General features: G+C 39.0%; 1 protein-coding gene across 1 annotated transcript in view; it reads left to right on the top strand.

Annotated features, from left to right (window-relative positions):
- Window positions 1-20,642, top strand: part of NSF (N-ethylmaleimide sensitive factor, vesicle fusing ATPase) — a 131,868-nt gene that overhangs the window by 101,816 nt on the left and 9,410 nt on the right. The window contains exons 16-17 of the mRNA XM_072939341.1: window positions 2,259-2,325; window positions 4,386-4,465. Of these exons, the coding sequence (XP_072795442.1) occupies window positions 2,259-2,325; window positions 4,386-4,465 (147 nt within the window). The remainder of the gene's footprint in view (window positions 1-2,258; window positions 2,326-4,385; window positions 4,466-20,642) is intronic.

Below are 20,642 nucleotides of genomic sequence, written 5' to 3'. Positions count from 1 at the left end.
GCAGCCCACCTGGCTAACTGTTGTTTTGGCATTTGGTCTGTCTGTCTGGCATATCTGCTGTGTGCTGTTACCGGCGACAAGTTCGGCACTTCAGTTGCTGTATTCCAGCTGGGGTGGTTTGTACAATTTTACTTCTTCTGTAGCTCTCCTTCCAGTACCTCTCCTCCTTTTGGGGTTTATCTACCTAAAGTATTGGTGTACTAGAACTTCCCAGCTCAGAAGTAAACATCTCACTTAGATTTTAGTCTGGTAGCTAATCACAGACACTTGGCAGTGGAATCTGAGTATGTCCTCATTTAGCGTTGGGCCAGGTGGTAAAGAATGGAAAGGGCTGAGGAGACGAGGCAGAAAACGTGGATTGCGGGAGGAGTGGTGACCTTATATTACACTAGTGACTACATAAGGGAAAAGAAAAAAGTGTGTTTAAGAAGTGAAAGGTGTGTGTATATTTAAATTAGAGCAGAGTCAACTGAAACTGGTCGAGTTACAACTGAAATTGCATAGCCTTTGTCATGGTTAGTATGTTGTTAGGAGAGCAGGCTGTGAGTGCTCCTCTCCCCATGGTGGTAATTAGTACATTAAAAGCCGGCTATAAAAATAACTACATTAAATGACTGCTATAGGTATTTTTCTTCTAAAATGTTATAGGTAGCCCATGCAGTCAGCTGTGAAGTGATTTGTAATGCTTTGAGAATCGCAGTATCTGAGATAAGTTGGTGAGACTACATCCAAGTTTCTCATCAGTGTAGACCCCAGCAGTGTCCTGAGGAAGGTTCCTGTAGCCATGCAAGCTCCGTATGCTTTGGGAAGGGAGAGGGCTGTCTCAGGAAGAATGTAGAACCACTGCGAGCAGCCAGTCCCTGATGTGCTGGGCCCCTGTGGCTCTAACCCACAACCCTGCAGCCTGACAGACAGATTATCTGCTTGTCTCAGAGCTTTTAGTAGAGTTCTGAGCAAGTGATTTAAAGAGCAAAGCATTATTTTCAGTGACTCTTTGACATCACCTGAATTTGAAGGAGACCCCATTGGCTGCTCTATTGGTCCCATCTTCAAAAAATAACAAAGAACCACAGTGGAACTGCCTGTAAACTTTTCTATTGTCTCTTCCATTTCTCTTCTGCTTCATCTCTCACCGCCCCCCCACTCCCCATACACACAGCACCAGCACTGACATCTCTTCAGTTTAATTCTTGTTGATTGTGCATTAGTTCCCGCAGTGCTCCTGAACATTCTCATCTCTGTGCCTCCTAATAACCAGTACGCTCTGCTTAGAGCACTTTTTCCCCTGTTTTCTACTGATTGTTCATCCTCCAGGTCTCAGCTTAAATATCACTTCCTAAATTTAGGAGGGCATCATTGACTCCATGCGCTCTTGTATCAGTCACAGTAGGCTAAGTTGTGCTGCAATAATGAGCAACCCCCAAAATCGCAGGGGCTGAACACAAGAAAATTTATTTCTTGCTCATATTACATGTCCATCATGGCTCAGAGGGGAAGCTCTGCTGTAGTTTCTCAGACTCAAGCTAAGGTAACAGAGGCCACATTTCACATGTGATTCCACAGTAGCCAAGGCAGGATAAAGGAAGTGCAGTGAGCCAAGCAGTGGCTACCGTAGGATAATATACTGTTATCTTTTGTCTATTTCTAGAGATACATCCATCTGATGCTTTACACCTAACTTTAATTCTTTTGTAAACATGTTGGCTGTTATAGTCTGATTTGAGTTGACAGGATTCTGTGTTTTCAGTGTCATTCCTGTTTAACAGGGCCACAATTCTTATAATTATAATAAAATGATATTCAGTTTTATTCTGCACATCCCTTGTGGCTCCAGCTAGCTTTTGAGTCACAACACTGCAGTCATGCTCCTGACATATAGATAGGAGAGACCACTGTGATAAACTTGATGGATCTGTGAGTTGATTAATCTCAGCTGTTCCTCAGCATGCCCCAGTATGACACCACCAGCTCTTGGAGCTGAAAATAGCATTACCTTTCTCCTTGCTCGGCCATGATCCAGCTGTGATATCTTGGGCAAGTCATTTAACTGCTCTGGGCTTCAGTTTCCTGGTTTTTAAATTGTAAGAGCTCTTCAAGTTTTAAAGTCCTATTTATTAAATTCTAATTGTGGCTGGTCTGAAATACTGGTGTTTACTGTGCTTTGTTTAGGCATTGGTCAAGAATTAACTAAATTTTACCTTCTTGGAAGTTGTCATAAGTATGGCAGTGAGATAATCAGTGATTTTGCTTTCTTCTAGATCTTTGATGATGCATACAAATCGCAGCTCAGTTGTGTAGTTGTGGATGACATTGAAAGACTACTCGGTGAGTCATAACTTTTGCCTTTGTACTATCCTTGCCACATTACAGCTAATGTCTCACAAATTACAAGAGAAAAATACAAATGTTTATAAATGATGGGACAACAGAAATACCTTTCTTCGGCTAATAAGGAAATATAACATTGTCTCATATCTGAAGTGAACAATGGTATTCTTTTTAAATATGCCTTATGATCATAACTACATTATAAACTGCTTTCATATAAGGGCCCACGTCTCATGTTATTTTGTAAGTTCCACAGATTTCCCTGCCCGTAACAAATGATTAGTAATTTTTGTTGGTGGATATGTTTGCTATTTGGTACCTCTGTGCTGCCTGTAGCTCAGAGGTTCCACTTGTGAACGTTGACAGAGCTAATGAAAGGGTTTAGGATTGGAGTGAAACCTATAGACTAGCTGTAGCACTTGGTGCAGAGGTTGTAAGCTCTCTGCTCATGTGAAACAAAGACTGTATTCTCTTCCTTACATGTCCCGCAGAGTAATTGTGAAGTCAGAAATGAGATAATATTGTTGGAAACATTCTGCAAGTTAAAAGTTTTCTACAGTAACTTTTAAAAATATCTATTAAATATCTCCTATGTTTAAGTGCACACCTACAGAATACAAAGATGAGTGAGACAGACCCAGCACTCAGCTCATGAGGTGTACTCTGCAAGTAAACGCCAGAACAGCGTTATTTCTCTTACATTTTATTTCATTGCAAAGAATAGATACATCTGAAATAAATTCATTATAACAATGGCTCAAGATGCTGTAATAAACTTGTTTGAAATTGAACCCACTGGTAACTTAATCAGGTGTTCGTAGTATTTTCAGATGTGTATTGACTAACCACTTCTTCCTTAAAGGGTCCACAATGGTGTAGTAATAATTTCACATTAACTGTTCTTACTCCATTTTTCCCATGATTTTCAAACTTGCATTGTGTACTCTGTTATTCATTTATTTTCCTGTTTCCTAAAGCAATGTTTGTTACAAAGCAAAGCAGGTATATCTGTGAGGTCTCCTTAAATTGATAGTTCTATCTAGTGACTTGGGTTTTTGGTCTGCTATTTTTGATACATTTCAGCTCAGTTTATGGGATTATTTCTTTAAAAGCTTTAGGCACATACTCATAGCTCTGTGTAAATTCCTTTATCTAAACACAATTGAGATGTGTGGTCATAGCAACACTACTATGTCAGGAATGTGTGCCTTCTGAGTATATTTTCATTTGTATGAATAGTTATTATCTGTACTTGTTTGTTCATTTATTCAGTAAGCATTTGATAAGCCCTTACCACTGTGCTAAAATTATTAGGGTTTCAGAAAAATAAGTAGTAAGATGCTGTTATTATGACATACATTGGCAAAAATTAATACAAAGTAGAATGTACTGTGTGTTCTGGATATTCAGAAATGGAAGGATCACTTTTGACTTCAGAGGGCTGATGCCTGAAGGCATCTCTAAGCACAGGGCAAGCATGCATGTGCAACAGAGAAAGCTAAGGAGGTAGCATTTGTCCTGAATCTTGCTTGAAGGGTTGGTAGGAGCCTAACAAGTAGGAAGTTATTTGAGAAATTCACTGTTTGTCACCATCTGAGGGCCAGTCTTAATGGCTCTACCATCATTTCAGTTATATTGAAGCACCTTACTTACATCATTATTCCTTGTCATTTTCCCCTCTACCCACTTACTGCTATCATGCTTTGTTGCCTGTGTGCTCATTGTAATGCCTTGGTTTGCAGTGATTTCTTGAAAATGTCTAGTAAATACACCTGGGAATTTTTTTTCCCTTTAAGAAAAATAAAAACTGTCTCTGAATATCAGTGATGTCTACATGAACTCAAAATAGATATTTAGAAGCTTTTTTAAAAATTTTACAGGTATGAGTTCTTATGTACTATTTTAAGCATTTAAGTTATTGGAGATGTTTTTTGTTGTTATTAGTTGTATGACTGTTATTTAGGACTTTATTTACTCTTGATGAAGAAAAATCTGAATGTTTGGAATATGTGCACATGTGTAGTGAATCCCTAAACACAGCAATGTTTCTCTTCCAGATTATGTCCCTATTGGCCCTCGCTTTTCTAACCTGGTATTACAGGCTCTTCTTGTGTTACTGAAAAAGGCGCCTCCTCAGGTAAAAATAATATAAGGAACATATCCACAGTTTTTCCAGTGAAGTTTGTGATGGTGAACTCTCTAAATAAACAGATTATCATAAACATATAAAATTCCCTTGTTGAAGGGATTTTGAAAGGTCATCTGGTCTGGCCTTCTTTCTTAAGGTAAATGAATTTCTTAATCATTTTTCTTAATCAGAGAAGTTTTCCATTCGTTTTCTGAAGATCTCAAAATTCCAGTTTCAATTAGTATTCTGTTTTGTTGTTTTATAAGTTCACCACCATATTACACATCCTTACCCGACTCCGTCTCGCATGAGAGATATTCATACATGATATTAATGTAGGAAGGATTAAACACATGTTTTCATCTTTTTCATTTATCATTTCATAGATTTTCCTAAGAATTTGTATTTGAGGAGTTTATGTCTTGAGGGAGTTTGGTTTTGTTTGTTCTTAATTTTTACAAGTGATCTTGAATTATTCTTCTTGTGTCATGTGGCACTTCTGAAGAGTGAGTTTATAGCCAGGATCTTGGTTCATGTGGTTGCATTTTTACTGATGTGGCTTTTGGAGACTGGTGATTTTGATAGCGTAACACATTTAAACTAACCCATGAGGCTTGGTTAAATACGTTAATTATGTAGAGGCTGCCAGAGCATGTTTTGCTATGATGCAAGACACAACTTCCCTTGATCGATTCTGCGTGCAGAAATGCCAATCAAAGACAGATACGAAGGGGTGAAGCACTAACTGAAAAATATCTCAGTGTCTGTATGGGAATCTCATATTTGAAGTCAGAGATACAAACTAAGCTGTATGGAAAATATTTAATGTTAAGCTGGTGAATCTAATTTTTAATTTAACAGTTAAAATTATATATGTGTATGTGTTAGACATAAAGGTACTTGTCTTGATTTTCTAGGGTTTTTTTCCCTATACTATTGAAAAGAAACATAATCTACAACAATCTTGAAAATTTACTACATATATGTGCTGTGGAAAGATTTTAAAAATCATTTTTTGAGGGGGAGGGTTTAGCTCAGGTGGTAGAGCACATGCTTAGCATGAGTGAGGTCCTAGGTTCAATTCCCAGTACATCCTCCAAGAATAAATAAATAAACCTAATTACCTCCCCCACCAAAAAAATTAATAATAATAATAATAATAATAATTTTAAGTAATCGCTTTTTCATAAACTATTATTCCCAGTAATTGAAATTTTAGCTTATATTAAAGCTGAAATTGGAGAAGTCAGTATATTTTTGCTTCTTTGATTCCTTCAATAAATATGTAAATAGATATATCTAAAGTTGCCGGAATAAAAATAAATAACTTCAATAAATAAGTTTTGTAAATACTTATATATTTATCACATATAAAAAAACCTTTTTTATGAAATCATTGTTTTAAAATTTTCAAGATTGGGAGACTTTTCTCAAACATCTAAATTTATTTTTTATAATATTCAAGTTTTTAGCTAAAAAGAATTTGTGCTAAAAGCCATTTGGGAGAGGGAAGAATAATTTTTCAGTGGTACTTTTTAAACTGCTTATCCTTTTACATTGTTAAATACTATATGTATTGGTTTAAACAAAGAGACATCCCCAGCTGAGAATTATTTGTCATTCAAAATAGATACTAATAGAAATAAATAGAACATATTAACAAATGACTTGCAAAATCTTGAATCAAGACTTAGGAATAACTGTTTCTATTTTATAAAAATAATTTTAAGACTCTTGAGGAAAGGAACATTATCTTATGCTTTTAAATATTGCAGCATCTGGCACAGGTTTATACAGATGTAATTCACTAATAACTTATTCAACAAAAAATATATCTAATTTATTCTTTTAAATATTCTTGAGTGTCCCCTCATTTTGACAGGACTGAGTATTTAGTATTGCCATAGTTTATATGTGGCAAGGTATGATTCAAGTGAAAACATTAAAAAATAAGTAAAGTTCAAATGGCTAATCGGCACACAAAAAGATACTCCACATCATTAGCCATAGGGAAATGCAAATCAAAGCCACAAGAAGGTACGACTTCATATCAGTTAGGATTGCTATCATCAAAAAGTCAGATAATAACAAGTGTTGACAGGCATATGGAGAAAATGGAATCCTTATACACTGCTGGTGGGAATAGCTAAATTGTGCAGTCTTTGGGAAACAGTCCAGCAGTAACTCAAAAAGTTAAAAATAGAGTTACCATATGACCCAGCAATTCTATTTCTAGGTGTATACCCCAAAGAAATGAAAATGTATGTCCACACGAAAGCTTGTACATGAATGTTCATGGCAGCATTCATTATTCATAATAGCCAAAAAGTGGAAACCCAAATGTTCATCAGACAAAATAAACTGTGGCATATACATACAATGGAATATTACTTGGCATTTAAAAGAAATGAAGTACTGATACATGATGTAACATGGGTGAACCTTGAAAGCATACTAAGCAAAAGTCATAAAAGACTACATAGCATATGATTCCATTTATATGAAATGTCCAGAATTGGCAAATCTATAAGAAAGCAGATAAGTGGTTGCCTAGGATTGGAGGGGTGGACAGGGATAATGAGAAATGACTGCTGATGGGTACAGGGCTGCTTTTTGGGGATGATGACAATGTTCTAAAATTAATTGTGGTGATGATTGCACATATCTGTGCAATCTGCTAGAAATCATTTAATTGTGCACTTTAAATCAGCAAATTTTTATGTGGAATTATATCTTAATAAAAATGGTTACCAAAAATAGTTTCTGAAGCTACTTAAATGATGAAAGGAGGATTCTGTGGAGAGCTGGATGTAAGGAATGAGCATACAAGGTACATGGCCCAGCTTGGGATAAATCTTAGAAACAGGAGTTGGATCATTAAATAGGGATGTGGAACGAATTTCTCTAAGGACTGGAAAGGAAGGATATAGGAATACTTCAGAAGTAAAAGATAGATCTGGTTGCCTTAGTGATTGGAAGTGGCAGGGATTCTCTTTTAAGAGAATACCAGCCTGTCATTAATCAGAATTTGGTGACTGACCTGGACTGCTAGATGACCTGCTGTATAAGTGAATCAGTGGCAGAAGAAATTACGTTTAAAATATTTCTAGTTGGCATATATTTAACAAAATAAAAATATGCTTTCTCTGTACCACCTTGCTTTTTAAAATTAGATTGTATTCTCTCAGGAATGTAAGGGAGAATTTTTCAAGCTGATCCAGTGTCAAGAATATTTGTCACTATAAAGTAGAAGCATTCAGTTTACCAAACCGTTATCATGTGGGCTTTTCAGATGTTTTCAGTGAAATATTAAAAGTATATGAATCTGAATGTTGTAGAGATGTGTAGACTGGTAGAAAGCTATTATTTTTATCATTGTCAAGAGAACAGAAGAGTTGTAGGCCTTTTTCTTTAAAAAGAGGAACTGTACATGCATACAATACAGTTATCATATCAGTCACAAAATCCTTAATTTTGCATTTGTTGTAATTCAGCTTTCACACAAAAATTGTGTGTGCATGTGTGCACATTCTCAAATAAGAGAATCCCTTCAGGGGCACTATGTTCTTATGTATCAAGATATTCTCTTTTCTACTTCTCCCCCCTCCCCCCCCCCTCGTTGTAAATTGGCTTATTAAAACTGGTTCACAAGCCTCCTTTTTTTCCCTTTGTGATTGCTTTGGTCTTGGATTTTCAGTGTAGGACTAAAAATTCAAGTCAGATTTCAGTTACTAGGATAATTTTCTTTGAATTTTAAATTTTTCTAAGTAAATGCATAGATTTTTAATGAACCTGGTATTCAGTAGATTTGCTTTAAATTTAGCTGGAGAGTTAATTTCATGATTGATTTATTAGCCCTTTGAAAGTATAAAAAGTGGTATCTGTAGTTCATGAAGACTGAAAAACATCATCACATTTTGTTTAGCATCTTTTTAAAACCAATTAAAAGCTTTTCTAAAATGGATTGAACAGGAGAAAATAAAACATGTTCCCTAGGTCTTTATTTCAATCAAGTTTCCCTGTGTTCTGCAGGAGAAGAGATGGAGGGGGGATAGAAGAATTGAAAAGGGCTGTCCCAGCAGGGAGCCACGCCGGAGAAAAGGGCTGCTCTGAGAACTCAGCAGCAGTAGCTAAGAAAGCTCCCAGCCTGCTTCATCTACATGCAGAGTCACACAAGGCATGGGGGTGCTCACCATCACCACAGAGGTTTCACATGTGCTTCCCTGCTGATTCCTGTGAAAAGCTAACAATTGGCTTGGAGGGTAAAAGACCACTGCAGTTCACCCTCCCTGAGCTGGACGTACAATTTGTCCAGTGTTAGGAAATGTCCGGCTTAGCAGTGAGAGGCTTGAAGACACCCCTCCTTCCAGCGAGATTCCTAAAGCCATCTCTTTTGCTCGATGACACTGGGGCTCTTTTCAAGTTTTGCAGATTTATGGAAGTCGAGGGGAATGTGCTTTTCAGGATCAGGAGGATGAAAGCCTGAGTTTTCATGGTAAGGCCAAAGCAGTAGGAAAGCGGTGGGGCCAGGTAAATCTTCGTGCAACCTGCAGCACCGAGGGCTTTATTCTCTTCCGCGTAGAGCTCTTCTGGCACCTTCTCTTTTGCTTTTTGAGAGACAAAATGAAGTGCCTGAAAAGGAACTCCTGAGCTGTAAAATGACAGGACTTTTCAGGTTCCTCAATAAGTGTGAAAGCAGTTAAGCTTATTAATCTGACTGCTTTAATACTGGGTGTACCTGACACTTTGGGGAATCACTTTGGAGGACCCCATCCTTATGTATGAGAATAATCCTGTAATTTATGGAGACCCATTGTCACTTCAGTGTTTCCCAGCCTCTTTCATATCACGGCATATAGAAAATGATAACATCTGATGATGCACTTGGGCAAATGGGTGAGGCCACTCCCCACTGGCCAGAGGTGCAGCCATGCCAAGTGCTGCCCAGCCTTCCCAAGGGCTGATGAGAATTGATATCTTAGAATGCTTATAATTCATTCACAGCGTACCAGCTGGAAAACTCTGTGGAAACTGTAGACTTTTACAAGAGATCACCCCAAATTCATAGCTATATTACTAAAGTAGAACTCAGACCTAACAGTTCTTACAGTTTTAGCTAAAAAATAAAGTTATTGGAAAAAGTAACTTCCTCACCGCTCTGGCACTTGGGAATGTTACCTGATACGAAAGAAGTAGGACTTAGAGCTACATGTGAACCAATAAGACTGTTAGTATACTCTTGATGGAAATTCAGGCAGACGTATTTGTTTCTCCATAGGTTTCATTTAAGATCACCAGTCTCTAGACAGGATTGCTTTTTATATAATCCTTATATGACATCTTAGTACCGCCTTACTTCAGATATGTTATTAGGAAGTCTTGGTGATATTAAGCAGCTCTTCAGGCTTTGGGTTGCTTTAGCAAAATAAGCAGATAATGCAAGAGACTCCAAATCATGCAGGCCTAAACATGAATATCTCTCTGTCTATCTGTTCAAAATTAACTCTGGCTAATGACTACAATATGACTCAATAAGATATATAACCACTTTAGGAAAGAGGTTTAGTCATTTTGCCAGACACATTAATTGTAATCACTGATGTGGTGACTTTTGCATTTTGACTTCATTGAAAAAAAATCTGTGTGATGATCGGCAGTTTAGTAGCCCAATGTTCCCATTTATTAAGTCAGTGACATTGAATGGCTACTGTATAAAATTCCCTGAAAATGTACTTTGCTTAGTGTAATAGATTGTCTCTGAAAGTTTTATGTAAATTGAATATATATATCCATATATATGTAGAACAATTTCAAATACATCAAAAAACAGTGAAAGAAATTTGATGAGTCCTTTTATAAAACATTGCTACAAATATCTCCTAAATAAAACCATGTTTTCAGAATAGGGTTGGTTTGTTCTGTTTTTCGGTAGAGCACATCTATAATACATCTTAATAAATACAAAAAGTGTAAGATAAACACACATATATGTACATATACATGCACCATTTTCAGATTACTCAAAATTAAATATCTAAATTTTAATCATCAGAGAAATGCTAGTGTTTCTGAGACAAAATATTCTCTCACTGCCAGAATGTCTTCTAGCTCCACTGCCTTCAGTATAGCACCATGACATGACATCAGCATTCAGAGGTGTTGATTATACATCACAGTATTCCGTGGGGCCATGAATCTTGTTATGAAGTTACGAGTATCCTTTCTGCACAACTTACTCATTGTATTGGACTTGGAGTCCGAAAACCTGAGTTTGAGTCTTAGCTCAGACGTATTGTGGCTTTATAGCCTTGAACTAGTCTCTTAATTGTGTATTTCTTCATCTGTAAAGTGAAGGTAATTCCTCCTGCCTTACGTACCACATTGATGGCCAACTAACGTAATACAAGTTTTCTATAAACCTGTGGACTACACAGATATAAGGTATTAGTGCCCTATTGTGAAAAGCAGAGTTACTGAAAAGTAGGAATATGCCATTGTTCACGAGAATATCATTTGTAAAGAATTGGTTTATAAAATAATCTCCTTTTAAAAGGATGTATGTTTGTCTTGCATGATTTGAATGTTCCCATTGCTTGGAGCCTAGAAGTTGACATCTAAGATTCTATTTCTTACTGTTTTGTTACTGTTTCAAAGTTCTTAAAGGGTTTAGTATTTTATTAAGACTGTTGTGTAGAGCTAGAAATGTATTTCCCAGGTTTGTTTTTGTTTTTGTTTTTTTAAGAAAAGAGTTACCTTTAGATAGTCCACAGAAACTTTTTAGTACGTTGGACAGGAAAACTAAAGAATATAACTGCTACATATAGCAAATTTTATGGCAAATGAGTTCAGAGTTCTAGGTTGGAGGCCCAGGCACAGCTTCCCTCATTTGCAACACTGGGGAAAAAAAACAGGGACACCCTGCTTCCCCATCTCTCATTCGCTGAAATTTAGAAGCTTCCTAAGTCAAGATAAATACTCTGGTTTGGGGATTGGAGATCCCTGTTATAAAAGGAAGAATGAAGTAGAGACAGGAATTTCAGAGTTCAACAGGGGCTAGGGCTTCTGGCCCTTGTGAAATCCTTGAGGACACTACCCCTTATATTTGTCCTTAGCCCCCAGGGACTGGCCCACCTACTTCCTTTTTCTCTGAAGCCACCTGTTGCTTATGACTGAAGTTCCTCCTTTTTTTCTAATTCAAGGTGGAACAGAATAGTGTTTCACAGCTTCCCTCCTACCTTCCTGTCCCCAAAACAAATACACAGATCTTTGGAGATTCCCAGAGGTTGATACTGTGTGGCATAACAACTGTAGTAGGGTAAGAGGAGCCAATAAAGGGAACCTTACAAAGGGTCCAGAACAATCTATCAATATTCCTGATAGTTATTGGAATGTAGGTGGAGTAAGGCCTTGATCTTTTTAAGTCACAACTTGGTCTGTAACCACATCTTCATCTTGGCAATCCTGCTTACCTCTCACATTGGGGAATGGAAAGAGTGCTTTTCACAAGGAAAGCTCCAGACAGTCTGCCTAGACCCCCTTCCTTCCTTTTTTCCTTCCTCCCCCTTCTTTTGCTTTCTCTTCCTTCCTTCCTTCCTCTCTCTCTTTCTCTCTCCCTCTCTTTTCTTCTCCAGACCTATTTAGGTTGTATTGATAATAATATTTGTTGAATGGGTATCTTGAAGATGGTGGGTCTTAACTCCACATAGAGCTGCCTTTGGTGGTATAAATAAGAGCTTGGGAGTTAGAAGACTTGAATTTGAATCCAGACACTTAATTTTTGAGCCTCAATTTCCTCTTTTGTAAAGTGGGAACAGTAGTAATACTTAAGTCATGAGAAATATGGTAAATGTTGATTATAGTTCTTTGTAAACTGCAGATCACATCTCAATCATTAGTTTATTACTCACTTTAAAGAAAATTCTGATTCTGTTTCCTCACACAGAAAAAATATATATAAACCCAACAAAGTAACCAACCCATATCAAAGGAGCTAGGCTCCAGGTGGCTGCTGGGGGAGAAACCAGTCCTAGAAAGTTCAGCAGGAAAGGACAAAGCACCTTCTTTTCCCTGTAGCTGCCAGCCACCTCGCTCCCGCAGACCCTGTCTGGGCCAGTCCCAGAGCAAGTGGAAGAAGGGTGCCAGTTCCCCAAATCATGAGTAATCATAGGAGAAATACTAGGGAGAGCAGGGAGATGAAGACCCAGCAGCCACCCAGCTAGTGACCCATTACCTATGCAAATTGGGCCTGTGTCAGAAACTGCCTGCATCACATCAGATCACCTTCCACTTAATCCTCATTTATTCTCTAAGTGTGATTTCAGTTACAAAGAAAAAAGGGCCAGAAGAAACATGCCAAAATTATTTTCTGTGATTGCCACTATATCAGTGGCCTAAAAACTTACTGGAATAAGTTTTTTGGGGAAAAAAAAAAAGATCTATAAAATGATGTTCATTTTAAAAAGTACAGAAATGGAATTTTTTTAAAGAGTGAAATTAAAAACAAAAGTAAAAAAGTTCTATTGTTTCTCCATCTTAAAGACAAACTACACTACCTTAGGTGGTAGGGTTATAGGTAGGTTTTTTCTACTTTATTATTCCTTATATTTTATAAATTTTCTACAGTAAGCATTTATTACTTTATAATTAGAGAAAAAATTTAATGCGTATACAGTTGTTCTCATTTTTAACTCAGCAACATAACTGTCAAAACTGAAATTCTTTGCAACCAATTTGCTGCTTGACTAACAGTTAAATGAATCTACTTTTGTATCTAAGCTTGTCTGTGTATAATATATTTTTTTAGTCTTGTTTCTTCTTTTATGGCTGTTTTAATTTAGGGCCTGGTCTATAAGACACCCTGTGATCCTGAGAGTAGAAGTAAGTGCCTCCTGACTCACAGTTGTCCTTGGACCCACCTGGCATTCAGCTCATTGCTGTGCTCCAAGGCTGAACTCATGGCGGTTGAACGCCAGTGTGACCGAGTCTAACCAAGATAGATGGTGACAGTTGTATTAAGCTTCATGGAAGGGAAATGGGAAGTTTTTTTCTATCTAAAACTGTTTCTTTTGACATACTAAGTTTGAAATATTTCTTCATGGAATATATGCCATATATATATATATACACACATATATGCCATATATATATATATATACACACACACATACATGCCATATATATATATGCCACACTATGGAAATACAAAGATGAAAAAGACACGGTACCTGCCCTCAAAGAGCTCGTAATCCAGGGCCACCTGTCCAGTTGTGTAGTTTGTGCACAAGCTGTGCACAAGGTCAAGTGGCAAGTAGCGGTTAACATCCAGCCCACACTCTGCTCACCCCGTGAGCTGTGTACCCTGGTGTGGGTACTGCCCAGCTGAGTAGGGTTGCCAGGTTTAGTGGGTAAGAATATAGTGTGCCCAATTAAATTTGAATTTCAGAAAGACATCAAATAATCTTTTAGTGTAAGTATATCTGACAAAAAAGAGATTCATCAGGACCATCACGCTGTGCTGAGGAATTCCAGCTCTGCAGCAGTGGAGAGAGACGGGGAACGTGTGCCTGCCCAGAGTTAGCACATTTTTATTATTTACATAGTAAGTGATACTTGGGAATTCAAGCTTACGTTTTGTGTACAGTTACTTATCTTGGGCCTTATATGGCATATTCAGTGTCACTGGAGGGGAGAATAGAAATTCATAAGAAATCAGAGACTTCATTTTCCCCAGATGACTGATGCCTAACGTCTTTAAATATCAACTGTTGTTACATTCTTGAAAGAGGAAAAAAATGCTACATGTTATCTTTGGTGTCTGAAGCGAAGTATGATAAACACTATGTTAATGAATAAGGATCATCATTACAAACCTTCATCACATGGTGATTATGCAAGAACTGCTGGAATGTAGAAGCTTCTGCCCTGGTAGTCAGGAAGTAGACCCAGCGTGCCCTGGGTTTTTTTTGAGATTTTTTGTACTTTTCTTGTTTTTAATGGTTTTACCATCAGCTTTCACTTTCAGAACCCAAGTTAGTTGTGTCAGGCTGCCTGCCTCTGACAGTTCCCCATCTTCTCATCTGCTGCTCTGGTCAGCTGTGAACTGGGAAAGGCAGCCCCCAGGACTCCTGAGTTGTTTTTAAACTTAGAGTAACGGCTCTGATGAGAGTTGGAGGAGCTTTCCTGTGAGAAGGATCACGTTATAACTCCCGTGGGTCCCTTTCTCCATAAAATTGTTTTCTGAGTTTTATTTTCCAAGTGTTGGTGTTTAAAACAATTTCTTCGACCTGAAAGTTCTTTTTTCTTCTGATCTCAGAAGAAATTAGAATATTTTTGTGGGCCCTTGCCCCTGTGCCCACTGTGCCTAACAGATAAGTTGGCCCTACTTGTGAGTAAAGTTATTTGAACCTCATTTATTTTTTTTTCCCCCGTTCTAGATCTTAGAGGATTTTTGCATATGTCTCGGGTTTTGACTATGTTTTGGATAGTTGAAATTGTTCAGCAAATTGGCCTCCAGATAAGTGAGGTGTTGACCTGGACACAGTGAATCCATGTTCTGAGAAGTTGGAGCCTAAAGGAGTAAACTGTGTTGCGTAGGGTTAAATGAGGGCAGAATGTGGAGAGAAGGCGAGTGCTGAAACATCTTGAACCTAAGAGATAATTGCAACCTGGTAGAGAACCCTGGAAGGCATTTTAACAAGCAGGAATGTTGTGGATAAAAATCACAGAGGGCCAGAAATTGACACAGCATTGTAAACTGACTGTACTTCAATAAAAATACACATTTTTTAAAAAATCATGGAGGCAGCAATTAAATGAAAAAGAAGAAAATTGACCTGATTAGAGCACAGGGGTCATATTAGGGCAAGGGCACATCAAGCTAAAAGCTGAGAGACAGAGGGACAGCCTACTGTGGGTGCCAGGCTGCAGAGTCTGGAGTTGCTGATGAATCAGCAGTCATCTTGGTTGGGTTCCTACCGAGAGAGCACCTATGAGACCGTTCCTTTTGGCACTGAGAATCCTGTGTGTGGTCAGTACATCTTTATTTTCTTAATTTACTTCACCTTTTCTCCTAAGAGCTCAGAGGTAATTTCTAGGTGATATATCTGCCTAACTCATAATTAAGAGATGGACCATTGCTGATATCAGTTTAAAATTACGCAAATAAGAACAGACAGCAGAACACAGCGGAAATATCGGTGAGGCCTGAACTCCAGTGTCAGCTCCCTCCCTGTATGTAAAAGGTCGCCCCGGTTTCCCATCTGCATACTGGCCAGGAGAGGAGAGGGGGAAGGAGAGAACTAGGTAATCTTTCAGAGCTGCTCTGAGTGTAAAATCTGATGATTCAGTGTGTTTTTCACAAACTGGTACTAAAATACTCTTTTAACATCACAGAGTGGTCTGCTCTTGCCTATAGTAATTATTTTAAACTATTTGGAATGAAGTTTCTCATTTTATATTCAATCTGCATCATGAATTCCCCTCCTTAATGTCCTCTGCCCTGCCTGCAGCACCAGGAGGATGGTTACAAAGACGGTAGACTAAGAATTTGCTTCAGGGTAAAATCTAATGGAGAGTCTAAGTGTAGTTGTCTGCCTAGTTGTAGCATGATTTATTTGAAACATCCTTCCTTTGGTATTCAACTTAAACATTTAACTACCAAAAAAAAAGTTGTTACAGACATTTGAGAATGAGAAATCAGAAATGCACGTAGGATATGCAAAGAGGCCCCATTCCTCTCCTTTCACTGTCCAGACTCCTGGTTGTTTTAAATAGTAGTCAAATTTTTCCCTTGGTTTGGAGAAACCAAGAGTTGTAGGAGATGCTTAATAATATTTACCTTGCTAGCTTAGATTTAGCTTCTAGTGAATGTTACCTTTTCTTTTTTAGAGAAGTCAGTATTATGAATAGCTTAACTCTTGATCAATCGATTAGCTATAAGAAAGAGATATGACAGCCTTTGCATCTGTTTATATTGTAAATGAAGCATGCGTGCCATTCATTCTAGATGGTTTTCGTAAAACCTCTTGACTTGTCACAGTATTCAACACTTGGGGCTCAGAGGTATAGACACTCTGAAACTGTAGATAGTTATTTTCCTGTTGAACATTTGGTGTAATGTGCCTTGTTCCAGGGCCAGAAGAGAAAATGTAACAAGGAAGGAATGATCTGCCAGCGTTGAAACCTACCCTGAAATCACCACTCAGTCAGTCAGCACAAACATACTAACTTCCCACTATGTTCACAGCAATCTGCAATGCTAGCCCAGGATACATCAATAAAACCAGGGAGACACAAATGTCCTCACGAGGGAATACCCGCAATAAATAGAAGAAAGTAAAGGAGTAAATGATTACAGTATATAGTATGTTAAAAGGTGATCCATACTGTGGGGGGAAGCAGGATAAAGGGAGACAAGGAAGGGGGGTTGTAGTTTTAAATGGGGGTCGGGGCATGTGGAGGCCTCATGAAAAAGGTGACTCTCCAGCCAAGCCCCGACTCTGAGACATCCATGTGGGTGGATATATAAGGGAAGAGCATTTTAGGCAGAGGGACCATCAGAGCGTCTTCCTTGTGCCAGGCGTGCTGTGCTGAGAAAGGGCAAGGACAGAGGTGAATAAAACATGGCCCCTGCTGCCAGGGAGTTGACAGACTAGAAACAAGATGCAAACTTAAACATAAATGCAGTGGTTAAGTTGTACATGTTCTACAATAGGTAGAATTTTTAAAAATCTGCATTGAATAATAACTAAGTAAAAATGAGCCATTGCTCCCATTTCAAGAATGAAGCTAGGATAAGTGACGGACTGAGGCATCTTGTACCAGGAAAGCTTCGCACCCTCTGCCCTGAGCTAATTTCTCCCTCAGAAGTCACTGCCTCCTGCCCAGGCCCCTCGCTGTCACCTGCTGCCACGACTCCTCTGAGGGGTTTTTGATGTTTAGCTTCCGGCCTCATCTTGGCCTCACTGCAGCCCTGGTTAAGCTGAAGATTGAAGCCCCCATCTCCCCTAACGCAGAGCGGGCCTTGGCCCTCTGGGAGAAGGCGCTCAGTCTCTGTACCATCACCGCCAGTACCCTGTGTTGCTGGGAAGAGCGGAGTTCTCGGGTACCCACAACACCCGCTCGCCCCCTCAACCCAACATCATGGATTTCTGGCATCCCAGGCCAAGGACGATTTTTCAGATTCCTCTCAAGACCATGGTTCAAGCTCCCACTTCCTTTCATTCCTGCCTCCTCTGACAGTGACAGCAAAGCCCCCGCCCCCCAGCATTCTTCACCTCCTGCTCTGCTCTGACAGGTAGGTAGGATTTCTAATCCCATTTTTATGGCTGAGGAGGAGGCAGGTGCCGAGTTCAGTAATCTCGCCCAAGTCGCCCAGCTGTGGACGATGGCGCCTGGGCTATCAGTGGACAGGACGGCCACGTGCCAGGTGCGGGTGGAGAGGTGAGGGCCTTCCGGGCGCCTCCGCTGAGAGCACGTCTTTTCTCATTGCCCGCCCCACTGCCCAGGTCATCACAGTTCTTCCTCCTCCAGCACTTTCTTTACTTTTCTGCTGCTTTTTATATGAAATCTCCTTCCTCAGTTTAGCTTTCTGAGTCTTCCTTTTATGGCTGCCTCCTCTCCATCTCTCTAAAAAGACTTCGTTCTCAGCCCTTAATGCTCTGGCTCAGCGGCCCCCATTACCCACAGAGGAACTGGGAGCATTGGAGACCCGTCCCTTCTCCTCCAGGGCTGCCTCCTTGTCAGCGTCCCTACTGTACTACAGAAATTTTCCTCCATGACCCCATGCTGACGAAGCTGTCCCCGTGTGCCGTGTCCCCTCAGCCGTTCTTCCTCTGTATTTGCTGCTGTGTTACTTGCTAGTTGTCCCTGAACATTTATTTGCAGCTAAATTGTACTCACCTTGGAGGCACAAACCAAATCTTATAATTCCACAAATACCTGAACAGAGTCAGTTCTGGTTAATGGTCTGATCCACTAATCTCTTTTATCTTTTACTTACCAGGGGCCTATAAATTCTAGATTCTAAAAAATTTCGCTTTTGTTTACAAAACCCTCAAATGCTGACAATCAGAAAATAAAGTTTAAGGCCCCCAGCACACAGCAGTTTGAGTTACACTTTCAAACTCACTTCTTAATCCATTTCAGGGTTTCCAATTGTTCACAGTTAATTCTTCTCACCAAGGATGTATTGCCCTGGCTCAGCATTGAATGATATGGAAAGAATTGGCCTTTCTTTACTGCATAACTGACTTTACTTTTGTCTGCAGGTTAAAATCAGCCCTTCCATTTCACTGCAGTATTATATTGGTGGCATTTTTATTTAAGGGGGGAAAAAAAGCTTTCTTCCACACGAACTTTTGTTACAAATCAGTTTATTGGGGCCAATCAATGGGCAGGACCTATGAAAGGGTGTGGATTATCTGGTTAGTCCTTTGTGCGGCAAAAGGCTTAGGTACTGCTTAGTACTTGGCTCATTCTTCATCATGTAAAGAAGTGTTTTTTTGAAGGATCAACACCTGACTGAGCTCTGCCTTTTTCATGGTAATGTTTTCACCTGAGTTGCTTCTTATGGTGCTGAGAATTAGTTAACTAATACTTATTTAACCTTGGAACAATGTTTATCATAATCCGATGGGCAGATAGTCATTTTATTTAGGCCTTTTCTTTATTGCCTCAGGACTAGAAAATCTCAGTGAAGAGTACACTTGGAACAGTTTTATTCTAAATAAGTTATCGCTCTGCTTTTTTTTCCTATCCATCAACGGGCATGTTTTGTTGCTACAGACTCAGACTCATCGCCACACGCTAGCAAGGTAGATTTCCCCTCTTGGGTTGAGCTCTGCTTTTATTTTTAAAGCTGGCCTTCCCATTTCATGCTGCTGGCCGCTTTCTCTCCAAAATGTTCTCCAATGTGTTTTATTATATTAATTTATTCAGAGCTGTTTTTTTCATGATAAAACTTCTTCATGGGTATTACCACTTATTAATACACAAAATGACCCAGCACAATTTAATTATTTAGTAATGTTTTTCAGTGTTTTCTTAAAGATGAGCTTTACGAGTCAAGGCCTGAACTTGCCTGGGTCGTGACCTCTCTGCAGTGTTTGCAGTCTTGTTAAACAAGAAGAAAAGCAAAACATAAATTAGTGTCTCTATTATAAGTTGCTCTGCATTTCCCAGTCTTTCAACACTCCAAAGAGCATAGTCACTGGTAACGTAAGAGAAAGTTGCACTAGGAAAACGGCAGTTCCAGCTTTCTGGAATGAATAAGAAGCCATTCTTCTCGGGCCAGTGTTGTCCTCTGTAAGAGAGGAGCAAGATGAGGGAGTTTGACGTATGGACCATGGAATGTTAAAAACCTAAGGGAAAAAGCAAAGTAACAGTTACCTTTCATTGTAATGAAGATGTACCAGGCTGTGTGGCCTTTGGCATCTGTGAACCTTCAGGGATGTGTTCCCAAGTTTACAACTAGAATTCAGTGTTGAAAAGTAGTTTGAGTGTAAAAGCACCATTTTTCTGTTACATAGTAGAAGTTTGTATGTCTTTACGTGTTTGTAATTACCCCCAACACCCTCGTTTTTATTTTCTGTATTGTGCCTTTGGACTTACCTGTTTCTGCTCCTTCTGGCTGGAATGTCCTTCTTCATCTCCTAATCAACCTACTCCTTAAGACTCAGTTCAGGTATCATCTCCATAAAAAAAGGAGATGTTTCTCTGCCACATGTTTCTTCCCTCTACCGTGACATCCTGTGCGTGATGCCCCTACCTTTCCATATTGTATGGTAAGGTTCTCTTTTGTTTCAGTCTATATGCAAGGTCTGTTCCACATTCACCTAGGAGCTTGGTAAAGATCTGTTGACAATGTGTTTGATTTTTAGCTAGTTGGTTTCTTGAATAATAACAGTGATTACCCTTTAGTCTATATACATCATAAGTGTACTTTTTTTAAAATTTATTTTATTTTTTTGGTGGGGTGTGTAGTTAGGTTTACGTATTTATCTTTAGAGCAGGTACTGGGGATCAAACCCAGGACCTTGTGTATGCGAAGCATGTGCTCTACCATTTGAACTGTACCCTTCCCTACAGGAGTACTTCTATCTTGTAATCTTTGCACAGCCGTTTGATATGCCAATGGCTAATTATACCAGAAGGCCTCAGCGTTGTTTCTTTGGTAGGCCTTTGTTTA

The sequence above is a fragment of the Vicugna pacos genome, chromosome 16 (assembly GCF_048564905.1).
Source record: "Vicugna pacos chromosome 16, VicPac4, whole genome shotgun sequence".
NCBI classification, from domain to species: Eukaryota; Metazoa; Chordata; class Mammalia; order Artiodactyla; family Camelidae; genus Vicugna; species Vicugna pacos.
The sequence above is the reverse complement of the archived record's forward strand: the minus strand, read 5'-3'. Positions and strand labels throughout refer to the sequence as shown.